The sequence below is a fragment of the Phocoena phocoena genome, chromosome 17 (assembly GCF_963924675.1).
Source record: "Phocoena phocoena chromosome 17, mPhoPho1.1, whole genome shotgun sequence".
NCBI lineage: Eukaryota > Metazoa > Chordata > Mammalia > Artiodactyla > Phocoenidae > Phocoena > Phocoena phocoena.
Genome location: NC_089235.1, coordinates 76,712,774 through 76,736,391, shown reverse-complemented (window position 1 = coordinate 76,736,391; position 23,618 = coordinate 76,712,774). Strand labels below are relative to the sequence as shown.

Sequence of the window (23,618 nt, the reverse complement as noted above, 5' to 3'; positions counted from 1 at the left end):
AAATACTAAATTAAAAAAAAAAACGAAGGCTATATAAATATGCGAATATAGTTTGCATTTTTTTTTCATGTGAATGTTTCTTCCCAGCCTTGATATTCTGTGCTTTGATCGGATGGTTTCGGGGGAGGTGAACGTGGCTGCAGATGCTGGCCATGGCGGGGCACGTAGGGATTGGTCATTTAGTAGCTACAACGGGGGACTGCCTCATGTGGAGGGCAGGAGATGAGAGAGCCTGAACGCCCAGAAATCCCATTCGCAGTGTGACTAAGATGGGCCCTCCGTGGTCTTCTCTGTGTTTCATCTTGATGCCACCACTGTTTGCTCCCCACACACAGGCCCCTCAAAATGAGACGCAGTAAGCATTTCAGAGTCAAATTTAGAGTCAGAGCTGACCGTGTAACATTGTTGTTTAAGACTGGTAATATTTAATGTAGGCAAGCTTGCAGGGAATGGACACCGCCTTTTGGTGGGAGGCATACTGGTAACACTTATTTGAGAGGTTACTTGGTATTAACATATCATAACGTGTCTGTCTAACCTTCAGATTAGAGATTCCATTCCTAGGCATCTAGCCTGAAGAATTATTTGCATTGTGTGTATTTAAAAAATCACGTACAAGGATTTACATTGTGGTGTTGCTTATAATGAAAAATCACAGGCAACCTACACGACCAGAAGCAAAGAATTAACTAAACCACGGAATATGTGTATCATGGAATCCTACTTCATAAAAATTAAACACACACACATGCACTACACATATGGCTTTAAATAGATGCCAACATTCAAGAAAAGTTAAGTAGAAAAACTAGTTTATGAATTACAGCGTGTGTGAAGGCTAACACGGACTCCGCAGCCCACCTACGTGATGTCCAGCATTCACTGGCTGTGTGAACTTCATTAAGAAGTTTCTTTCTCTGACCTTCAATCTTCTTACGTGTAAAAGCAGGGCAAAAACAGATAAAACTGCTTCTTTTACTGTGAGGAATATATGAGTTAACACATATCAACAACCATCAATAATGCTTGCTGTTCTTATTTGTATAACTCTCGTGCAAAGTTACACATTCCTATACATTCATAATTGCAGTTGGAAATAGATACAAATGGGTCTAAAACATGCTAAACTGAAAAACAGTGTTTTCTTTTGGGGACGAGATTGGGGTTTGGAGAGATGGAGGGCACGGTGTAGGAAATCCCCCTTTTTTCCCTCCTTGTTGAATTCATTGTGTTTTTGGACTAGAATCCACGATGTCCTTTTGTCCGCTCACTTATATTTGAGCACCTGCTGTGAGCCAGACGTTGGCAGAGTTTGGCTGCTGTGGAGCTTAAACAGCCTTGTCAGGGAGATAAACTCTAGTCACGTGGCGGCCCAGACACACGGATCCTGCAAATCATAGTAAATGCTGTGAAGGCAAAGAGCAGGTGCATAGCAAGGGGGCCTCATTTATATTTGAGTGGTGCAGAGGGAGGGAGATCTTTGAAGACAGGACATTCAAACATGAGCTCTGAAGGGTGAGCTTGGTCAGTCAGGAAAAGGAGAAGGGAAGCGCGTTCCAGGCCAGGGGAGCGGCGGGTGCAGGAGCTTTGAGATGGGAGGAAGCAGGCCGCCTGGGAAGTATTCATGCAACGCAGAGGGACGGCCGTGCGGGGGCCAGTCCATGGGGTCCTCAGCTGCTGGGACAGAGAGTCTGCATCAGCAGGGCTCCCTGGGCCCAGAGCTGAGTCCCGCAGCCTGGCTTCCTTGTCACCTGTGTCATTGCCAGCAGCCGCTGGTGGTGGAGGGATCCAGCGGTCCAGGCACAGCTCTGATTACTCGCATGGATTCTTCCGTTTCGGCCCCGCCATACCCTGAGAGGAGAACGTGTCATCCCATTTCACCGATGAGAGCAGAGAAGCTGGCAGGTGTCCGAGGCCACACAGTTTAAGGTGGAGGTGACAGGCTTTGAGCTCAGGCTGCGGGACTCCAGCGTTCCCACAGCTAACCACTGTGCTTCCCGGACTTAATACCCGCTCGGGGACTTGAAAAGAGCACGGGATCCTAACTGTCAAAGCCAGTCATCGTTAAAGGAGCCCTCGGGGCTGTATTCTTTTACTCCATAAATCTGTCAGAGGCGGTTGTTAACATCGATTCACGTCCTTCTCATTTCTGGTTTCCTTTGCAGACGTCCCTGTTCACGCCGCACCCAGGGATGCCAGTAAGTAGCAGCGACTCCTCGGTGCTGCACGGTGTCGCCCAGCCTGGCTCGCGATGTCCCCGGGGGCTCTGGGAGCTGGGCCCGGGCTGTGTCCTAACTCTCAGCCCCTGCGTCCCAGTCGCTGCCAGGCATCTGGGCTTCCCGACCTTGTCCTGGCAGCCAGTGGGGACAGACCCTGCGAGGAACCAGCTCCAGGGTCGGACAGGAGGTTCCAGGGGCCTGGAGGCTGCCTGCCAGTAGCCAAGGGCGAAGGCCAGCCCTCTCTTTGGGTAACCTTACCTCCTCACTCCACAGAGAGTGGCTGGTGGTCCCGAGCAGGACAGAGTCATGTGGGCTGGCAGAGGACCAGAGGGCAGAGCAGGCAGTTCAGTGGGTGTCTGTAGTGAGGGGCGCCGGGCCTGGAGGGCCTCGAAGGGACAGGTTGAGAGGGGCAGTTCGGAGGCCGGAGGGGACCCAGCCTGCGTGGAGGGTGGCTGGTGGAGGGACAGCTTGTGGCTTCTTGTGAAGATGAAGACGCTTGACCGAAAAGGATGCTCGCCATGGCCGCAGCCTCCAGGAACATTTCCCTCCTCTCTCCACGAGCAGCCCCCGTGGAAATAAGCGCATTCAGGGGCTCTGCCTGCCCTGAGGTCAGCAGACAGCCTCCTGTGGCTCCTTTGCTCTCAGGGACGTGGTTCTCCCGCTGTTAGGACTTGACCCGCCACACCGTGCGCGGCGGCGGAGGGGCTTGTGTGGAGGATCCACCTGTTTCCACGCTTAAGTAGCTGTGACTTAAGAAGCTCAAAAGGACCCTGTATCTGATGGAAAAGAGCAGAGTAGAGAGAGAGAGGCTGAGTCGGTGCTGGAATCACTGCGGCAGGGGGAGGATGATTTTGAGCTGCTTCGGAGGAAGAAGCGAGGGCGGGAGGGCCGTCACGGGGCAGTGCGGCTGCAGAAGTGCTGGGAGATGCGGGGGGAGCAGGCTGGGCCTCCGGCTGGGTCCTCTCCTCTCTCAGAGGAAGGGCTCAAAGGGACAAGGAGGCAGAGCCTCGAACGCGGCAGATGCAGTGCAGGCATAGCTGTGACCGTCCCTGTGCCCAGGGATGGCCCGTGGCTCGGAGGAGTGAAGCTCCTTGCAAAGGACCTTCCTGGACTTAGCAATTGAGACTTGGTTGTCAGCCACGAGGCCCTGGCCGAGCCCCACCGTCTTCCTCGTCCAGGACCACACGCACCTACTCGATGCCTCTGGGTCTCCCTCCCTCACGCCCACCCTGAGTCCCCAGATCTTAAGGCAGACCCGCACATCCAGCCTCTGCTTAAAGGAATTGCTCCATAAAAGATGAGTTCCAAGGTGCTCCCATGGGAAGGGACTGAGAGAGAGCCAGAGTTCTGCCCAGCCTCCTTTCTGAATCGCAGTGGTGCCGCCTTCCTACAGGGTCGGAGCTGTGCAGAAACCAGGAAGTCACTTTAAAATGCAAAGCAAGGAACCTGTGTCCATGAAAAAAAAAAAAAAAAAAAGATTCATTGTGGATTGTTGCATGAATCCTCTGGGGCTGCCTCATTGCCATGGTAACCGTGTTGTATTGATGGTTTTGAAAGATGTTCTTCTGTTTGATTTCTCCTTGCTCTCAGCTGTGTGCCTTCCAGCCCCTGCACAGGGGGAGGGGCCGCGAGATTTGGAGGGGGGGGCAAAGTTTGCAGCATGATTAAGAAGGGGAATAAAAAGGGGGAGGAGGGCTGGAAGGAGAGCCCCTCTTCCTGCCGCTCCAGGATTGAGAAACCTTCTGGGGATGTCAGGGACCTCAGCTGGGGCGGCCTCGAGGTAGCAGGGTGATGGTAGTTTGTGGAGAGCAGAGCAGGGGCTGTTAGATGGTGAGCAGGTCTGGAGATGTCAGAGAGGAGAAGGGAACCCATTCCTTAGCTGGAGGAGGGAGGGCCAGGCAGCCTCAGGCTTGGAGACATTGCCGTGAAGAACTTACGTGAGGCTTTGTAACTGGTTTAGAAGCAGCCACCTCGGGAAGGCAGTCTGACTCCACCCCCTCAGCCTGCAAAGGATTCCCAGACGCCCAGCCAGTGCCCTGCGTCTGCTGAGCGCAGAGAGGGGATTTGGCTGGGCTGACATCACCAAGGAGGCATTTGGGGGAGAACGATGCTCCTGCATTCCGCATTCAGCAGCTACTGATGGGCACCTAGTGGGCACCCCTGCAGTGACGACTCTGCCTCCTGGCTCTCAGGCCCTGGGTAGAAATGCCTTGAGCATCTTGCCTGTGAGCCCCCAGGGTCTCTCCTCTATCCTGGCCTGACCACTCCTGGTTCCTGAGCCCGCTTCCTGCCACCCACTGTTCCTTCCCCCAGCTGGCCGAAAGCATGTGCAGACTCCTTCCCTGTGCGTCACCCAAGTCCATCCCGCAAGCCCTTTCCTCTTTGCAGATTGTGTCTCCAGTGACTTGTGGACCAGACAAAAGAATTTTGCAAATCCCCCAGCCCCCCACGGGAACTTTTCTAGGAGGAAACCATGCTAGAAATAAGGGTATTGTTGTCTGGTGACTGGAGCCAGAGTGCGTTCTTCTGAGCTGGTGGGAAATGGAGATTCTAGAAGGAATGAGCTTGCCTCTGTTGAGAACCTCATTTAATCCAGGCTCTCCGAGGTGTACCGTGCAGATCCCACTCAACAGCTGATGCAGAGGGAGTGGCGCCCCCAGCCCAGGGCCGTGCAGACACTAACTCGGGGATCCGTGATGAGCTTGGGGGAGGGCAGGCAGGAGCCTCGGGGGCAAGGTCTCCAAAATCTGCCCATGCGTGAGTAGAAAGCGGCGTGGAACCTGCACAGGGCAGTCGCTGGCTGTGCTGGCTTCTCCTCCAGCGAAGGGGCGTGTGCAGGACAGGCAGGTCCGTGCGGCCTGACCTGAGGGTGGGCTGAGCACGTCTGCTGTACTCTGCTTCCCCACCGACAGGGAGAACAAGGGCCCAAAGGAGAGAAGGGCAATCCCGGCGCGCCTGGGGAAGCGGTGAGTGCCCCGGGCTCTGCGCCCCGTGCCCCTGCCGCTGCCTCTCGGCCCTCACTCTGGGCGGCTGGTTAGACGGGACGTCTGAGGGCTGAGCGGCTGCAGCTCTGAACTGTGCACAGGAGCCCGCCGAACTGAATGTGGCCCCGTCCTCCTCCCTTAGGGTCCAAGGACACCCCCTCCATGGATCTCAAATTATGCCCACTGCACGTGTCCATACCTCCCCCATCTGCCCGGAGCAGGGGTGTGACCTAGTCCATTGATAGGTTGTTTCATTTCAGGGATCACAGGGTCATCCTGGAGAACTGGGGCCTCGGGGACCCATTGGACCACCGGTAAGAAAACTCTCTGTCCACCTGTTGGCTCCTAGACCCGAAAGCCCCGCCAGCGCCTCCATCCCTCGCTGGCCCCTCTCACCTGGCATTCCTGGAGTGTCCACCAGGGGGCACTGCCACAGGCACTGCTGGGACTGTGAGTCCAGTGCCCTGGGGCAGGGAGGACCTCACAAAGCGCCCCAAAATGCAGCCCCCGGGGGCGGGCCCCGCCTCTGGGGCCCAGGATGTCGCTGCTCTGTCGCTGAGGTGTCGGTGTCGGTGAGCTGGGCTCCCGCCACGCGCTCCCTCCCCGACTCTGTGCAGCCGCAGCCGTGCTGGGGACCAGGGTTCCCCGAGGCTTTTCAGCGGCAGGAGGTGCCCTCCTCCCTCCCAGCCCCGATTGGCAGCTCCAGTTTACAGGACACCTAGTGTGTGTTAGCGTCTGGATCGCATTTCCCTCAGTTTTGGCTTCATAACTGGCTCTTTGTTGGGCAGTTGCTGGTGTTCTCTGAGAGTTACGTGGGAGCGGCCTGTCTGGGCTCAGACGCCACGGGCCGCCGGCTGGCTGTGTGTGCCCCGGGCCGGGCTGTCCCTCTGAATATTGTTCACGTCAAGATAAAGGGTGGGTGCTGCTGTCCCGGGGGTGGGGAAGACGGAGTACAATAGCGGAGGCCAGGAGCAGTGATCTCTGCACCTTTAGACGTGCTCCCTGTCCTTCAGTTCGGATCACCTAATTCTGATGACGAAGGTGCCCTGACGTCCCCGCATGGGGCCGAGGACGGCGTTGCCTGTGGCTTCTCACCTCCCCGTTTTGTTTCACGTGCAGGGCGCCAAGGGACAGGAAGGCGCGCAGGGGCCGCCCGGAGCAGCTGGGAACCCCGTGAGTCCTCCCGGGTCCCACAGGAGGGGGTCTGGGCCAAGCACCTCCCCCCGCCCGGGCTCCCAGCTCTGGGCAGAGTGTGGGGAGGGGGCCGGGGAAGCACCGTCCACGCTAGAGGGATGGCTGGGGCTGGAGCCTCCTGAGCAGCCAGGACCAGAGACGTGCCGGCCTCTGCCACGTTCCCAGCATCTCAGGGCTTCGTCCACATGCCAGCCCTGAAAGGAATCTCCTGCACACACATGGGTGGCGCACACACGGACACACGCAGACGAGTTTGTCCCTCTGAGAAGCACGCCCACGTGCACATCCACACGTTTGGAAACCGAGATGCACACGCACCGTGGTGCGCACACACATATGTACACCCGTATAAGGACATGCACACGTATAAACGCAGTTCCGGCAACTCCAGGAAGACGAGCACACGGGTACCCTCACGCGCTCGCTGCTCCTGGCCCGCCTCCCTCAGGCCCAGAATCTCCGTGGGTCGGCACTCGTGCCCCTGAGCTCTGACTAGCGTTGCGTCTACCGGAGCGGAGCCCCGAGCCCAGGCTTCTCCGGGGAGCTGACAGACTCCCGCGGGGACTCCCGGGAGGGGCGGTGGCATTAGAGCAGCAGCAGTGCCAGGCAGGCAGGACCGCAGGCCCCACGTACCCGGCTGCAGTCTGCTCGCACGGCCCAGCCCACCGTGCATGTGACTTAGTGGGAACGGGGTCAGCCCCGGGAGATGGGCGGCGTGGACGTCGCAGAGAAGGGGCTCGCGGTCAGCTCCTCCGTGCTCCCGGAGAGAGACCCGCCCGAGCGCAGCCTGCGGGAGAGGGAAGCCGAGCGCAGGGGCGCGGGCGGCAGGAGAAGCGCGGGGAGGCCCCAGTACTGGGAGTCCCCTGCGTCCCCGACTCCCTGGTGGTCACCCATCTGGAGTGTCCTCATCCACCTCTCCCGTCATACACTCGTCCAGCCACCAGTGTTCAAATCCACCTCCTCCAGGAAACATGCCCTGATTCGCCAGTCAGATCCAACACAGGTACGCACGCACACGCACGCACACGCAAGCTTTCCCCCCTCAGTGCCGGAACAGCCCCGGCATCTTCAGAGGGAGCCAGGGCGAGAGCAGTGCTGCCGAGGCCCGCTCAGGCTTCTGCCACCATCCCCACCATGAACTCCCCCTCGGCCCTTCACCAGCGGTTGGTCACCAAGCCCAGGTCGTTCCTCCTGGCACCTTCTCCAGGGATGCCTCTTCCTGTCCAGCCCAGGGCTGCCTCTCGTGTCCTGTCTCGTGCCCTTACGGTCGACCTGCGTTATCCCGGAGCATGTTTCTCTGCAACGCAGGTCTGAAGGGTTTGTCCCATTTTTGGGGTTTCCTTTCCCCCAGGCTCTGAGGATAGAGGCCAAACCCCACCCGAGACACGTGCATGTTTGGACCCGGCCTTCCTTTCTGTCCGCCCCGCCCAGCACACACTCCACCTCTGCCGCCTGTATGCTGTGGTCTTAAGGAAGGTCCTAGGCTGCTTCTGTCCTCCTGTCTCCCACCTCTGTGCCGGAATCCCACTCATTTGAGGCTTGGCGAGTTGGGGTGCACCCGGACGGGAGGTTCATCTTATCTGTGGAGGGAGTTTCAGGTTAGAAACGTTTCCAGCAAATCAGGGAGAATTGAATAGAAGGCAGGTTTGGAGGGAAACTGGGGGAGCTGCTTATAATCAATACCTTGGGCCTTTCTAACCTTCTTTTGTCTCTTAATAGGGCGCTCCTGGACCTGTAGGTCCCCCTGGTTCCAGTGGCCCCCCAGGAAGTGTGGTGAGTAATCGGGGTAAGGGGAGAGGGCAGGGACACCAACACTGGTTGTGGCTCCACAGTGCCCATCTCCTGAGTTAACTCATTTATCCTCCACAAAACTCAGGGGTGTAGGCATCCTTACTCCCATTTCACAGATGGAAGAACTTGATGTCCTGACGAAGTCACCTAGAAAGTTACCAACCTGAGGTTCTCGGTAACTCGTGAGGTCTCTGGGTGGTAAATGAAGCTATGGTAACTGCAGAAAACTGTGAACGTCACTGATGTTGGAATCAGCATCAGAGTTTGCCTTGGAAGAAACAAAATGAACCTACAGAAGGGGAAGAGGCCCTGACTTTTGGGCTGCCCAGGTTCTGGCCACAGCTCTGCCACTAACCGGCTGTCAGGCCTCCGTGAGGGGCTCCTGGAGGCCTCCGCTTTTTCATCTTCAGGATGGAGAGCACGGGCTGTGCAGGTTCACCCTTAACCTCCTGCTGCACTTGACTTAGGGAGGCAGCTTCCCCCGTGGGGGCCCCAGGGGTCTGCTTTAAGGACCCCAGCTTTAAGGTCCACCTGAACATTGATTTCAGCTGTAACGTGTGCGATGAAACACCCAATGGCATCTAGTCAAGGGTAGCAGAGAGCTGTGCTCCTGAAATAGATTGAGACCAGTCCCGTTCAGAGGACAAATGTGGGCATATACGTGTGCCGGGCACTGTTGTAAGGGCTTTACACGAGTTCGTTCGTTGACTCCTCGGGACCCTGGGAGGTGGATATTAGTATTGCCCCCATTTTATGCAGCAGGAGACTGAGGCACAGGGAGACTGAGGCATGTGGTTAGTGGTCGCCGTGGATACTGCTGGACCCTTGCCTGTACCATGTCACCCTCCCCACTGCAGTGCCAGCCACAGACTTCCAGGAGCCAACCTTGCATTCCTCTGTCTGAGGGTTTCCTGTGGCTTTTAGAGACCTCACTGTGCAGCCACATGACACGTGGCCAGGAACACCACCCACCAGCAGAGGCATCCCTGGCTGATGGGTGTATAAACGGCCCGGCTTCTCCACTCCTGGTGGAGCCACTCTGAGTGTGTGTCCTGCGTTGGCCCCCAGAGCCCCCAGCAGGACCGAGCTCCAGTTACACGAACGTGTCGCTCCCTGCCTGTCCTCCTTTCTCATGTCCCTGCTGGTGCTTCCGTGGAACACCTGCACCTGAGCCTTGTCTCAGAAACTCAACCTCTGGGGGACTCTGAAGACACAGGTGGAGCAGGTCAATGGTGCCAAGGCCATGTTCTTAGGTCACCCTTCTCCTCCCCGAGGTCCCCTCTGAGAGCTGCAGCCCAGGGCGGGCAGGGCACCGGGAAACACATGTCTGCGTGGTTAGAGGTCTCGTGTTCAAGGTTGAGTGACAGACCAGGGGAGGAGCAGCTGAGGCAGGCTGGGGGAGGTGGCGGCGAGGAATTTAAGCCGGGGTGGGGGGGGACGAGTGGGGACAGAGCTGTAATCATTAACTGAAAGGGGCTGATCGCCCTTCTCTGGGGGCGGCAGCACTCCTGAACTTCACCCTGTCAATAACCCCTCTTTCTTCAGGGCCCCCCGGGCACCAGAGGCCCCCCTGGGAAAGATGGGGAGCGCGGCGAGAAGGTAAGGTGCAGTGTGATCTCTCTGCACACAGCAGCTGTTCTCAGCTTCTCAAGAAGCAGGGAAGGAGGAGCCAGCTCTGCCCAGACCTGGTTTAGCACCCAGGGTCCGAAGGGCTTCTGAACAGAAGGGTAGGAGGGGCCCTGCAGTCCTCTTGTTTAACCCTCACAGCGGACCCGTAGGGTAGGTGGATCCCCATTTGACAGAGGTGGGGACCGAGGCTCTGAGAGATTAATTCAGCTCTCCTACGCCCTGTAGCTAGTGAACCACAGAGCTGGTCGGTCTGACTCTAAGTCCATTTTCTCTCAGTTCAGCGCACCAGCTTCGCCCTCCCACACCTTTGTGTGCACAGTTAAACCTTCCTGAGTTATGAGAAAGAGCTTTGTTTATTAGGAGGAAGAGAGACACTGTGTCCCCCCAAAACGCCAACACCCCGGGGGCAGAGAGGGAGGTCCCATGGACTTCCGCGATCCCACGCCACGTTTCCCGAGCTCACGTTTTAGGAAGCGTCTCCGAGGGGTACTCCTGACTTCTCCTGGCATCTAGTGGGTGGAGACCAGGGATTCTTCTAAACTGTCACAGGACGGCACCCCCGTCTCAACACAGAGCGCCCGTCCCGAATGTCAGCAGCGCCGGAGCTGAGAAGCCCGGACTGCAGGCACCCTCTGACACCTGCATGTTCTCGTGTGTAAAATGGAGACACTGACCACAGGTGGCAAGGAGGAACTGAAGCACTGATGTGTCAGAGGGCGCGGCAGAGGGCCGGTGATGGGGGCTGACGGCGGTTCGCTGTCTCGAGCCACCACGTGAGGCTTCGCCCCCAGGAACGGGTGTCTCGGCGTCTCCACGGCGCCCGATGCCTCCTCCGCAGAGGGCCCCTCCCGGCACTGCAGTGTCTGAACTTGATGCAAATCCCTTCACGTCCACCTCGCCTGAGACCTTTGAAAGGAGTGATCATTTTACCTTTCCTATTTTGGCAAAATGCAACAAGGATAAATAACAAAATTTTACACTCTGGTGGGAAGGCTCAGTTTTAAAACACGTACTTCAGAGAGGAAAATGATTCACTGCAGAGAAAAATGATCCACCAACCTGTGGAAAATATCCTTAAGCGAGGGAAAACAACCTGGCCCATCGGGCTTTCCTTGATTACACCACGTCTGAAGGATTAGGCTCTATTCGGGGACGTAAGTGGGGCACTAACCCCTTAGGAGGAGCTTAGAAGGGGGTTAGAAGAGGTTTTTGAGGACCCGTTGAGCAAAGATGAGAAAAGCTGTGAGCCGTTGGCTCATTCAGCCTCAAGGGGGAGCCCAGCACTTCTGCTTGTCTGAGCAGAAGGCTGGGCTGAGGTCCAAGACCCAGGGCTGCATTTGGAAGGGCACTTCCCTCCGGTGCTCTGCAAAGTGGTGAAAATCCCGGACAGCAGGATGTGTCCAGTGGCTGGCCCGAGGCTTGCAGAAGCTGACCCCGCCCCGGGCCTGCAGGCAGGTCCTCTCCATCCCTTGCTTTGCCCCTCCTTGGGACATCGTACCTTACCTCACCTCTGCATCAAATGTCAGAGGCGGTCAGACTGAAGCCTAGGCCCGAGAGAGCCCTGCCCTGGGAAAGGGAGCTCCTGCCGCTCATGTGGTTACCCCGCAGCGTTCCACAGCCAGGGCTGCTTCGGGGCTCCTGGCTTTGTGGTCAGAAAGGGTGAGCAAACTCCAAGCCCAGCTCCCTCATTAGATCCTGGCTGTCTGTCTCTCCCCACTTTGGAGCCCCGGGCTGTGTTCACATCGCTGAAAGTCTGTCATGTGAAAAGGGATTGGATTTCATCTGTAGAGCTCCAAGGTTGAATGCCAAACATCTGGAAGATTTCAGAGAGGGTTGGCTGAAAATAAAGGCACACTATGTAATGGAACTGCCCAATAAAGGGATGAACAGCCTGAGAAGGTGGTGAGCTCCCTGCTCTCATAGGAGTCCAAACAGAAATGGGAGGACTGCCTGGAAGAGGCACACATGGTGGTTTCCTGCAGTGGGAGGAAAGTTGGACTAGAAGACGACTAGCATCCTTCCTATTCCCATGTTCCACGTTGTATAGTTTGCAAAGGCCGCTGGAACAGCGTATCACAAACTGGGTGCCTTAAACAACAGAAACTTACCGTCTCACCATTCTCACTGTGTCAGGAAGTCCTAAATCAAGGTGTCAGCAGGGTTGGCTCCTCCTGGGGGCTGTGAGGGAAGGATCTCTTCCAGGCCCCTCTCCTTGGATTACTGATGGCTCTCTTCTCCCTGTATCTTCACGTTGACTTCCCTCTCCACATGTCTGTGTCCAAATGTCCCCTTCTCGTGAGGACACCAGTTCATACTGGATTAGGGTCCGTGCTACCCTAGTATGACTGCATCTTAACTAGTTACATCTGTGAAGACTCTGTTTCTAAATTGAGGTACTGGGGTTAGGGCTTCAGCATATGAATTTTGGGGGACACATTATACAACCCATCTTTCTGTGCCCTCAGAAGGGGTGGGCTTTCTGAAGCAGGGCATCACCAGGAAGCCCACCAACCCCCTTCAGGTTGGCTCACCACTGAAAAGCTTACTCTCTGCATGTCACTGATCCTGGACGCTGTCCGCTTTTCCTTCCAGGGAGCAATGGGAGAAGAAGGAAGCCCAGGGCCAGGTGGCCCCAGGGGCGATCCTGGTGCCCCTGGGCTCCCAGGGCCACCCGGAAGAGGGAAAGATGGAGAACCGGTAAGTGTCGGGTCCAGGGTTTCTGTGCCCATGACGACCAGGCTGGAATTAGAAGAGAAAAAAAGAAAAGGCTCACTGGTCAACCTTTGCAGAAGCGGAGTCATAGCCAGTGAAAGCAGGTGGGCTGGGAAAGGGGTCTTGGGTGGGGGAAGCGTCTTCTCCTGTCCCCTTTAGGCCAGCCCAGCAAAGTCCCCCGCGGCCTGCTGGCCGCGTGCCAGGCTCCAGGCCGGACGCTGGGGACACGGAGATGGGTGAGCGCCTGTGCTGTTGAGATGCTCATGAGACAGCCAGGCAAACAGATAACCATAGCTCAGGCAGTCCTGGAGTGCACATCCTGGAGAAGGGCTTCCTGGTCTGTGTAAGTCTGGGGAAACCTTGCACAGGAAGTGGCATCTGTGCGAAATGTGAAAGTTGGAAGAAATTACTTTTTAGGCAGAACAGCACAGAGAGGGTGGTCCAGACAGGTAAACCGTATGTGGAAACGCATGAGAGCGTTGTGTGCATGGGGACTTACAAACGTGTTAGAGTGTCACGGACACGAAGTGAGATGTATTAATAAATTTTGCTGCAGTAATGAAGAACCCCGAAATCTCAGTGGCTTTCAGCCCTTAGCACTACATGAGGACACAGGGACCTTTCCTCTGTACAAGACAGGTCACGATGAGAGTCCCGTCCACCTGTGGCCCCCCACGGCACAGGGTAGATGGGTAAATGCTCACTCATGGTCCCATGATTATCTTTGTGCCATTCATTTTCCCAGGGACTTCGTGGACCACCTGGATCACCTGGACCTCTAGGAACTAAGGTAGGTTTATCTAGCGAGCCGTGGATGCCATGGGTTGCACTTAGGGGCCAAACAAAATTTGATCGTCAGCGTCTCTGGTCACCTCAGTTTACTTGCATGCTCGTCACCTTCCGCTTAACTAAAGGCTCTGTGACTCTGAACTGTGACATTAAAGTAGTTGCCACATAACTGTTGCTTAATAAATGCTTGCAGTGCAATCAAGTTGCAAAAGATGCTTTCAACCAGCAAAGCAACAGGTCTGTCTTGTATTATTAGTTTAATTGGGGACACAAACGATCCCCAAATTTCAGATGATTAGCACGGGAAAAGTCTATTCCTCATTCACAGCGTGACGGGAGCTGTGGTGGGTGAGGAGTCCTTGTCTACCTGTCCGTCCAGAGCCCCGTGTTCCTCCAGTCCAGTGCCACCCCTTCCTCTGGGACTTCAGTGTCTCGCAGAGCCTCCGTATGCGGTGGCAAATGAGGGAAGAGACGGTAGAGGATCTTGGGGAAGGATTTTGTGGGCCAGGCCTGGAGGTGATCGCTCATTTCCACCAGACTCCTGACGCTACAGGGGAGGGGCGGTTGTCCTCTAGCTGGGCCCTGGGAGGGAAGGCAGATGCTTTGGCAAACGGCAGGCGTCTCTTGTTTAGTACACTTGCAGCCACAGCTCAGAAGACATGACTTCACCCATCAGGGAGTGTTCTTAAGAGAACTTTCCTGAGTGACTAGGGAAGTTTTCCTGGAGTTATTTTCACAGCGAAGCAGTCATTCATTGAGTCAAATGCATCAATTAACAATACACTTTTTATCTCATCCATTGCATGTCCACTGAGCCTCTGCCGCGTGTCAGACCTGTAGGTGGGCTGTGGGGTGACAGGGATGGGTGTCACGTGTTCCCAGCCCTCTAACAGCTCAGGAGCCGGGGGAAAAGCAGACTCACAAGTGCTGAGATAGAGGGAGGCTGAGGCACAAGTGAGCTCAGAGGAGCCTCCCGACCCAGCCTCGTTTGACCGTGGAAGGCTTCTTGGAGGAGGTGATGTTTCTCCTGATTTTGAAGTGCATGTAGCCACTGGAAGGGGAAGATGAGGAAGGAGTTCTCTGCAGGGTACTAACGTGGGAGAAGGCCGTGGGAGCGTGAAATAGAATGTGTTCAGAGTAGAGCGTGTGCTCTAAATGCACCCGCAGCCAATGAACCATCACTTGACCAGCTCAAAGGCATAAACTTAAGAATGCGTGTGACAGGGCTCGCTTCGGCAGCACATATACTAAAACTGGGACGATACAGAGAAGATTAGCATGGCCCCTGCGCAAGGATGACACACAAATTCGTGAAGCGTTCCATGTTTTTTGGCTGAGTGATTCTGTAAATAGTTAAATAAAATTTAATAAGTAAAAAATTAAATAAAATGCAGTAAAGTTTAGAATTTATGTACAAAAGGAATGTGTGTGACATAGTCAGCGATAGACATTAGAGGGTTTATTTTTTGCTTTAGTTTAACGTATATTCAAAATCACATAAATTAAAGAATTACTGTATAATTATGATATTTTTATCCACTTACATATATTTATGAAAACAGTTTTAAAAATTCTTTTTATGTGCCTTTGGTGTCATGGCCCGTCATCCCTAGACCCACTTTCTGAGTCAACTAGCACTTTCCCAGATCAGGTCACCATCCATCCCAGTCAAGTTATTGAAGATATAACACATTGGGAACCCATACATGCTGCTCTTACTGGACATTTTATCTCAAGGCCCAGATACCCATTGTTTTTTTTTTTTATTCCTTTTATTCTACAGTTGTGTCTTTGGGATCTGAGGAACGTAACCGCAGAGCATGTTGTATTTATTATATGTAAAAGGCTTGTTTACAGTAATAACCAGGACATGGAATTTGAGGCCTCAGGAATAACTGCGGTGTCTGTGTTCAACTTTCTTGCTTCCTGACTTTTTCTGCTATTTGGGCAGGTGACCTCTGTAACTGTACCAAATTTGCACTGATTGAGGTCATAGGAGGCTGACGTGCATCCCCCTGATAGCGACTTTGTAGTTCATGATCAAAGGGGGAAAAACGAGAGAGTTCTCTGAGCAAATATTTGGCAACTCCCCAGTTTCTGAAGAAAAAAAAATTGGGAACAACTTTGCCTGAATTTGAGGGCGTGTAAGATAGTTCCCTGTACCTGGAACAGTGGGAGTGTATGGAAAGGAGCAGGAAGCAGGACCAGATTCTGGAGGCCCTGTGAATTAACAGCCAACTGAAGGCATGTCTCCGAGGTTCCGCTGTGATGCTGTGAGCCCAGAGTCTGACTGGCAGCGCTCCTGTGCTCTCAATTTCCCCCCCTAGAGGAGGACCTTCAGGACCTGGAAGGAAGGCAAGGGCACTGGAAAGGGCACCAGAAATGGGAGATGGGGAAGATGGCTTAAAAGGTCCTTTTCTCTGTGATATTTCTGAGGTTGATGAAATCTTTCTCCCAGGCAGTTTGGGCAAAAATGATATAATGCAAATAAAAATAGTTGTCTACCTCTGCTTGTCACAGGTACAAGCTCTGTAGATGTTAGTGACTCTTATCATTAGATCGCCCTGTGGAGTCCGCTTCACGGTTGCAGCATGAAGGTGGGGAACCTGTAGGCAAGTTGCTGGAGAGAGAGCCCAAGTGGAAGTGGGAGAGGCAGCAGTGAGGAGTAGAGAGGAAGGCTGAGACCCCGGGGTGTGAGGAGTGCAGGGAGCCTTGCCCTGGGGTCCAGTTGACCAGCCAGTTTCAACTCCGTGGGACCCACGGTAAGTCGTGCTGTCCCTTTGGCCAAACACATCTTCCTGTTTCAAATGTGAGATGTGTAAACAGATGACCCTTTCAGTGTTAATATTGTATAATATATATTTGTAAGTTAGAATGTAGTTTAGAATGAAGGTTTCCCTAGTCAGCTGGGAAGGTAAATTGGAATTCAGGTCTTTAGTTGTAGAATGGGGGGCCCATGGGGGGGACCAGGAGGGAGGAAGGGGACACACAGAGAGAGAGAGAGAGAGAGACAGAGAGAGGTAGCAGGGAGCGTTCAGCAGTGTGCCTTGCCCAGGCACTGTCCGTGGTTCCTGGTGCTGACTGAAAACCCCTGGGGATTTCAGGGTGGGTGCTACAGTGTATAAGGGTTTTCCTGGGCACCTCCTCAGCCCTTCCTAACTGCTTACAACTGCAGGAAGACTCTTAAAGATGCCTTTCCTTCTCTTGGGTGGACTTATTTCTAGCAAAATGAACAGACTTTGCCTTCATACAGAACTGGGTTAGGATCCCAGCTTAGCTACTTGCAAGATAGATGACTTAAGGGCAAGTGGCTTATTCTTTCAGACTCTCTTCCTTTTCTGCATAAAGGAGTAAAGCATAGTTAACCCCCAAAGGGCTCCTGTGGATAAGTGATCTCACAGCACATAAATGTTCAGTAAATGTCATTCTCCTTCCATGACTTCACACCTCTCTTCCCTGAACAGTGTTGAACTGGCCCAGAACGTTTTGCAGCCAAAACAGATACTCCAGTCGGTATTACGGATTACAGCTCACGCGCCCCTTTTTCCCCAATCAGGCGCCTTCTTGCTTTTGCTGACCAGGCTTTAAGGTCTTTTGCCCTTTTCTTGAAAACACTTTCTCAAAGTTTCAGTCCATTAAGCTGTGATGTGTAGTTGCTTGGGGTAAATGTTAGCATCACAAAGGGGCATAAACATACCAGGGCCAGGCCTGGCGACCCTGCAGCAGCGATCAATCAGTGTGACTCAGATCCTGGGCTGGGCTGGGAGAGGTCTTTCATCATGTTCCCTCCTGGGAAAAAAAAAGTTGATTTTGGTCAAAAGCAAAATTTAGTACCTGACAAAACGTGAGTGATGAGAGGTTCATTCATTCGGGCGTTCAGGAATTGGCTATTAAAGGGCTATTCCAGGCCCTACACTGGGCATTGTGGATGCGAAAGCGTGTAGAGATTGTACCCAACATAGGGTCTGACTCATTTTTGGTACTTTACAAATATTTGTTGGATTAATGGTTAAAGGAGTGAATGGATAGTTTTCTTCTTCTTTTAAGACACACAGAAGTCAGAGGGTCAGACAGACAAAATGGGAGGGCAGTGTGTTAAGATTAATGAGGATATATTCGAATAGCTTCCGGAAGGCAGAGAGGGGGGCAGGCGGAGGTGGGTTTATGGAGATGGAATGATTGGGCTGAGTCTTAATTGGTGGGGAAGTGTTTGGAAGCTTAGAACCTGGATCAGACAACATCCCCACGAGGGGAACAGCTGGTGCAAGAAGCAGGGGTGTGAACAGACCGCATGGAAAAATTCAGATTCCACCGTTGGTGTGATTTAGCCTTCAGTGGTTAGGGTTTTGTGCTACGCATGAAATAGAGCCTTGGGAAGAAGGGGGAAGCCACGATAAGACAGAAAGTAACAGGAAGAAGTTTACATTAACCACTGTGAAGAGGAACGGGTGCAAAACAACATGGATATTTCTGACATTTTTGTGTGCTTAGTTTATTTTCTGTCTTCTGATGCGGCTGATAAAATATAATTATAAAATACTTCATGTTATATGGTTTCTTACCTTGTACATGAGTCTACGGAAGATACATGGGAATTTGGTAGAATGTTCTTTTTTTCCCTAATTGATGAGGATCTGAAGGTGCCAGAGAGGTTATGGCATTTATGCAAAGTCACAGGACCAGATTGACATTGTTCTGTTAGGAACGGAGCTTGGGTGCACTTGCCTGATTCGCGGCAAAGCCTCTCTGCAGACACCGGGTTGTGGTGAAGGAAAGTAGTGTTTGTTGCCGGGCCAAGCAAAGAGGATGGGCGGCTAGTGAGACCTGAACCCCTGATGGCTTTCAGACAAGGGTTTAAAAGCAACGGGAAGGTGAGGGTCGTAGGGTGTGTGATCAGCTCGCGGACATTTCTCTCATTGACTGGTGGTGAGGTGGCAGGGTGATGTTTGGGGATCTCAGTCATCAGCCTTCTGGTTCCAGCCAGTCTGGGGTCTACATGCTTGTGGTCAGCATCCTCTAGTGGGTGGGCGTCTTTATTTCTGCAGAACAGCTCGAAGGTGCGTGTCAGATGGTTACGTATATCCCTTGAGGAGGAACTAGGAGTCCTGAGGCTGTTTCATTGCTCAGCTGTTGTACGGGTTACCATAACTTTTCTCGCTTAACCGCTGTTCCTTTGTGTCTGCTTCCCCTCTCTTCCCTAATCGGTAACTGCTTGAGTCTGCTCTTTGGAACTCGGTGAAGGCCAAAGAAGTGAGGACACGACCTGGAGGGGGTTGTACCGGGGAAGGTACAGGGTCCTGTTCAGTTTCAGGCCCGCCTTTTCTTTGATACTCTTCATTCCTGAGAGAAACAGGGGCAGGGCAAGAACGGGAATAAAGTTTGGGATGGAGAGAGGTTAGCCATCAACTCACGGGGGAACTGGATTTTAGGGGAGCTCGGTTTCAGTCCTAAGACTGGACTTGTCATCACCTGACGGCCAGTTTGACGTCTTCTGCCTCATCCTCTCGCTGTTACAATGTGCTGGTGAGGGACGCGGCACTGATCGTGTTCATTCTTAGTTCATTACCCTTTTCCCACATTTGCCTTATTTCTTGACTTCCTACCTTCCCCAGGCACACAAATCAGATCTCCTGGCAGTCCCAGGCACCTTGTACTTCCCAGAATCAGCCATATCATATTATTCTAAAGAAACAGAAGGCACCATCTGGGGCTCTGAAGAGGATTTCTTGGGGACTGTTTACAGAAGCGAGGGCGGGACAGAGGGATGCCGCAGCTCTCAGGACACGTCGCCACCGTCCACCTGGAGGGAGGAGGGAGAGAGACAGTGTTACCAGAGTTTAGTGAGAGGTTTGGATTGTGGTTCATCTCTTTTGTGAGAACTTCACAAGCCCTGTTTCGATTTCTCTTCTGAATTTAACATGGAGTATTGAAAATGGGCTCATGGTCGAGTCATCTTTGGTCTTGGAGTCTGGACTGCGGTTTGCAATGAATAAACAACCAACCTTCGTTGAACGAGTATATAACTTATATACTCATCCAAGGAACAGTCATACTGCAAGAAAAACAAATCATCTTGAAGCGTGACTTTTCTTAAAGGTCCAAAATGTAAAGTTTTCAAATTGAGATGGTGGTTACAGGATAAGCTGACGATTAATAGGGTTTTCCCTTAATGCTTAAACACATAAACCTTAATAAAGCCGTGTTGCCTAGCAACGCCAGGTTCTACCTGAAATAAATGTGCTGCATATTATCTCATTGGCTCTTCATAATGACCTCCTAAGGCTGTTTCCATCTGTCATACGAGTTAACTCATCCTGGAGATGTTAAGTGCTTTCACCGGGGTCACCCCCCATTTCAGTATCAGGCTTGGCTGCCGTCTGCTGACCTAACAGAGGTGCACAGTTTCTTACACAAAATCCTGGGGGCCCCGGGTGCTTCAGATTGAATTTATTTTGGAATTTAGAAAGGTAATAATTTGCAAGCAACATACATTGCATTTACCGTGGTGTGGGGGGCAGCTTTCCTCATCAGACTCGTTACTATTGATGTAACAGAAACGTGTAAGTATCCACACAAAACGAGATGTGTAAAGACTGTGAATAGCCTGTGTCAGTGCAAGTCGACTTTGGCTGCCATCTCAGTTAGCATAAGCTCTTGTTCTCAGAGGGGGAGGATTTTGAAATTGTGCAGAAGAAGGCATGACTGTCTCAGCATCCTTCTACAGCAAGTGGCAAAGCAGAACTTCTTCCCTCTTCTTCTTTCCTTCCCCTCTACTCTTCCGATCATCGTCCAGAATGACAGGCGCCTGAGAACAGCCGCAGCCCCGACGGCCTACGTGCACTGGCTGCTGTGCCAGGCGCCCTGTAGGCACGATCCCCTAACAGGCACGGCGTCTGCGGGCCTGGCAGCTCCTGCTACTACCTGCCCTTCGTAAATGAAGGACTAGAGCTCAGGAAACGTGTCGCTCTCTTAAGCCAGCAGTGACTGAGTGCTGAAGGCAGAACTTAAACGTGCACTATATTAACCGCCATGCACGAGGCAAAGGTTACATCTCAGTCGTTCTCCCCGCTCCCACCCCCTGGAAAAGTGACCCACAAAATGTAGGTACTTGGCAAATTATTGGTGAAATGATGGATTAATGTATTGGTGATGTGGGCATTAAGCTGAAATGTGGGTACATGGTCATGGGTCCAGGATGGGGGCAAGGTGAAGCCTGGAGAAAGCACCGTAACACTTGGAATTGTGGTCACGTTGTGGGGGGGGGTGTCACATTGTTACAATCACATCTGGAGCCATGGTCAGGGTTGGGGCATGGTCAGCCCTGAAAGGTGCATGGTCGCGGTCAGTGGCTGTGGTCCACGGGTGTTGGACTGGGTGGGATGATGGCAGCTTGGATGAACTTCAGGGGGCACTCGGAATCCGGGTTGGGGCAGAAGTGCTGGCTGGAGAGTGTGATCGGACAGTGGGAGGGGCATAATTCCCCTGCACCCTGGCTCTCTCTTGCCCAGAGCTGACCTCTTCACCTTGTGTTTTCTCTTTGCAGGGGGACCGTGGTGCACCTGGGATCCCCGGCTCTCCTGGCAACCACGGAGACCCGGGCATTGGGGTCACTGGCCCTCCTGTGAGTCCTTACCCACCCCGCACACCCTTTCTCCCTGGCACACAGTCAGCCCCTGCTGGCTCCCAGGGGACCTGCTGCTCAGGCCCTGCAGCAGGGACACGGCTTTCCCGGCTAATCTGGTAGTGGGTCGTTGATGCCTGGGCCGGCCAGGCTGTAGGTCTGTCCACCGTGACTGACACTGTTTCTAAAACTTGGTGTATTTCTTATAGGAATAAGGCTTTTCTGGGGAGACCAAGACTTGTCTCATTCAAAGAGGAGTGAGAGAACAAAACTCACTAAAAAATAAAAAGGAAAAAACAGTGCTCACTGGCCAGACTTTGCAAAAACTGAGGTATAGCCAGTGAACGTGAATTGGTCGGGAAAGGGGTGTGATGTGGAAGAAACAGCACGCTTTCATGTATTTCAGGCAAAAATGAGTTCATTACCCCTCTTCCTCCAATTAACGTACAGGTGAGAACGTAAGTGGAATCAAGGAGGTTTTTATCTCCAAAATAAAATCTAGGAAGTGGTCTTTGGATTGGTGGTTTTGATGAATAATTCACATCAGTCTCCTGGGGGTGAGCTGGCAGGCTCCCTGGAGGTGGTAACTTTAAGAACCGGAAAACCTTTGAGCTGTGAGAGGTCATGGGCATCCATGACCCCCAGGCCCCATCCAAGCTGAGGATTGCTGTGAGCGTCTTCAGTCAGCATACCCCGAAGACCTCCAGGAATAGGAGACACTTCTTTCAAAGCTAGTACATCTGGGTTTGATATTTGGACAGTTATTTCCGTAGAGAATAGACGTTTTTTAGGAATTTCTTTCCAGAGAATGTAGGATTATGCTTGTCTGTATCTTCTACCGCTGCTTCTAATTCTTCCCTTTGTACCACAAAGAGCCCACCTCCCCCCCTCCATCCCCACCCCTTTTACTGAATGATGACTTTCAGAACTTAAGACCAGTTTTCAATCCTGGGGTTTTATCCTCTGTTTAGTCCCTTCTTTGCTAAGGACACAGTACCTTATTCATGCGCCTTAAACTTGCATTTTCTGGTTTTTTGGCAGCCACGTTGTCTTAGTCTGTTTGGGCTGCTGTAACAAAAATTCCTTAGACTGGGTGGCTTAAACACAACAGAAATTTACTTTCCACAGTACTAGAGGCTAAGAAGCCCGAGATCAAGGTGCTGGCGGATCCAGTGTCTGGTGAGGGCCCGCTTTCTGGTTCATAGATGGCTGTTTTTTGTATGTCCTCATGTGGTGGGTGGAAAGCGTCAGGGGGTTTTCTGAAGTTTCTTTAGAAAGACTAATTCCATTCATAAGGGCTTCACCCTCGTGACCTAGTCACCCCAAACCCCTATTTCCGAATACCATCGCACTGGGGGTTAAGGTTTCTATGTATGAATTTTGGGGAGACGCGAGCATTCAGTCTGTGGCACTTGTCTTACTGTTATTTAAAGGAAGCTCCAATGCCCAGTGGTCTACAGATACTGTGGCTAAGCCTCTTAATATCCAAACTGCGCATGTATCAGTGTTGATACTGTTGGGATCATTATTATCTTAACCCAGAAGCACGGTCTAACTTCACCCCCGTTCAATGTAATCTGAATATAAACTGGAGCAGTACATGACCCGGTCTCTGCTTGGTTTTGCATTCAAGAAATAAAGTGATCCCATTCATTCCTCATCTGTCTCTCAAAGAATTTGAGAGGAAATCCAGTGTATCACCCACAGTGCCACTTGTTAAATTAAAACCCCCTCTTCTCCCCCTGGTGGTGCTCTTACACCCCAGGGCTGGTCTTGGGCCTCTCACTTTGTCCCTGAAATTCCCCGGGGCACTCTCTTCTCTGACCAGCCCCCTACCAAGTGCGCCTCGTACCAGAAATGACCACATCACTTCCACTCCAGCCCCCAGCAACAGGGCGACCTTCAAGGTGGTAGACACAAGACCAGTGGCCTTGTGTCTTCCTAAAGGTCCCCGGAAACCAGGGAGAAGGCAGGTGGTATCCTCTTGGAAATGTCCAGTTTTAGTCTGTTTTTCTTAGAAGAGATTCTCCGCTAAAATTTCTGATGAACAAAACCCTCTATTACATCCGTTTTATCTTTTGTCTTTGGCTGTTTTTCTTCATCTGCTGGTAGCCAGGAGGAACAACGTGGCAGAGGGTGTACTGAAGAGACAGCGCTCAGGCTTCCTTCCTTCTGAAATCCCGCTTTTCACGGGGCCTGCTCTGTTGGAATTAGGATTCTGAATCATGCAGGAATTAGCCCCTTAGGAGAGAAACGGACTGAAAGAGGAACCGCAGGGCTGTAAGCTGGGTGGTCCCTCTGTCATTTCACGGGTCTTTCCATGCCCCGTCCGCTCCCCAGGATCCATCATATCAAGCCCTTAATCAGAAAGCCAGACAGCAGAGGCGGGCACTCCTCGCCCCACCTCCCGCTTCAGAGCGATGAAATCGCCCGGGAAATACGTTACTACCCCAGTGATTCCACCTGAAAAGTAATTGGCTGCTTCCAGCCAAGAGGCCGAAAATCAACTATTCAGTGTCCTCCCTCCACTTCGACTTATTAAAAGCCTCCGTGGTGGGGGCAGCGTTACTGAATTTTCATGAATTCTGTCTCTGGCTGACGCTCCTTTCTAATGGCCTGGCTGTCGGTAATGAGGGCTCAGGGGTGTGTTGAGAGCGGGTGTGCGGAGAAGGTGGAGAA

General features: G+C 52.8%; 1 protein-coding gene and 1 non-coding gene across 2 annotated transcripts in view; both read left to right on the top strand.

Moving 5' to 3' along the window:
- Positions 1–23,618, top strand: part of COL22A1 (collagen type XXII alpha 1 chain) — a 233,526-nt gene that overhangs the window by 145,293 nt on the left and 64,615 nt on the right. The window contains exons 31-39 of the mRNA XM_065895156.1: positions 2,166–2,198; positions 5,132–5,185; positions 5,464–5,517; positions 6,323–6,376; positions 8,117–8,170; positions 9,734–9,787; positions 12,410–12,514; positions 13,275–13,319; positions 20,862–20,939. Of these exons, the coding sequence (XP_065751228.1) occupies positions 2,166–2,198; positions 5,132–5,185; positions 5,464–5,517; positions 6,323–6,376; positions 8,117–8,170; positions 9,734–9,787; positions 12,410–12,514; positions 13,275–13,319; positions 20,862–20,939 (531 nt within the window). The remainder of the gene's footprint in view (positions 1–2,165; positions 2,199–5,131; positions 5,186–5,463; positions 5,518–6,322; positions 6,377–8,116; positions 8,171–9,733; positions 9,788–12,409; positions 12,515–13,274; positions 13,320–20,861; positions 20,940–23,618) is intronic.
- LOC136137372 (U6 spliceosomal RNA) lies at positions 14,542–14,648 on the top strand. Its single transcript, XR_010656712.1, has one exon. It is a non-coding gene; the product is annotated as a U6 spliceosomal RNA (small nuclear RNA).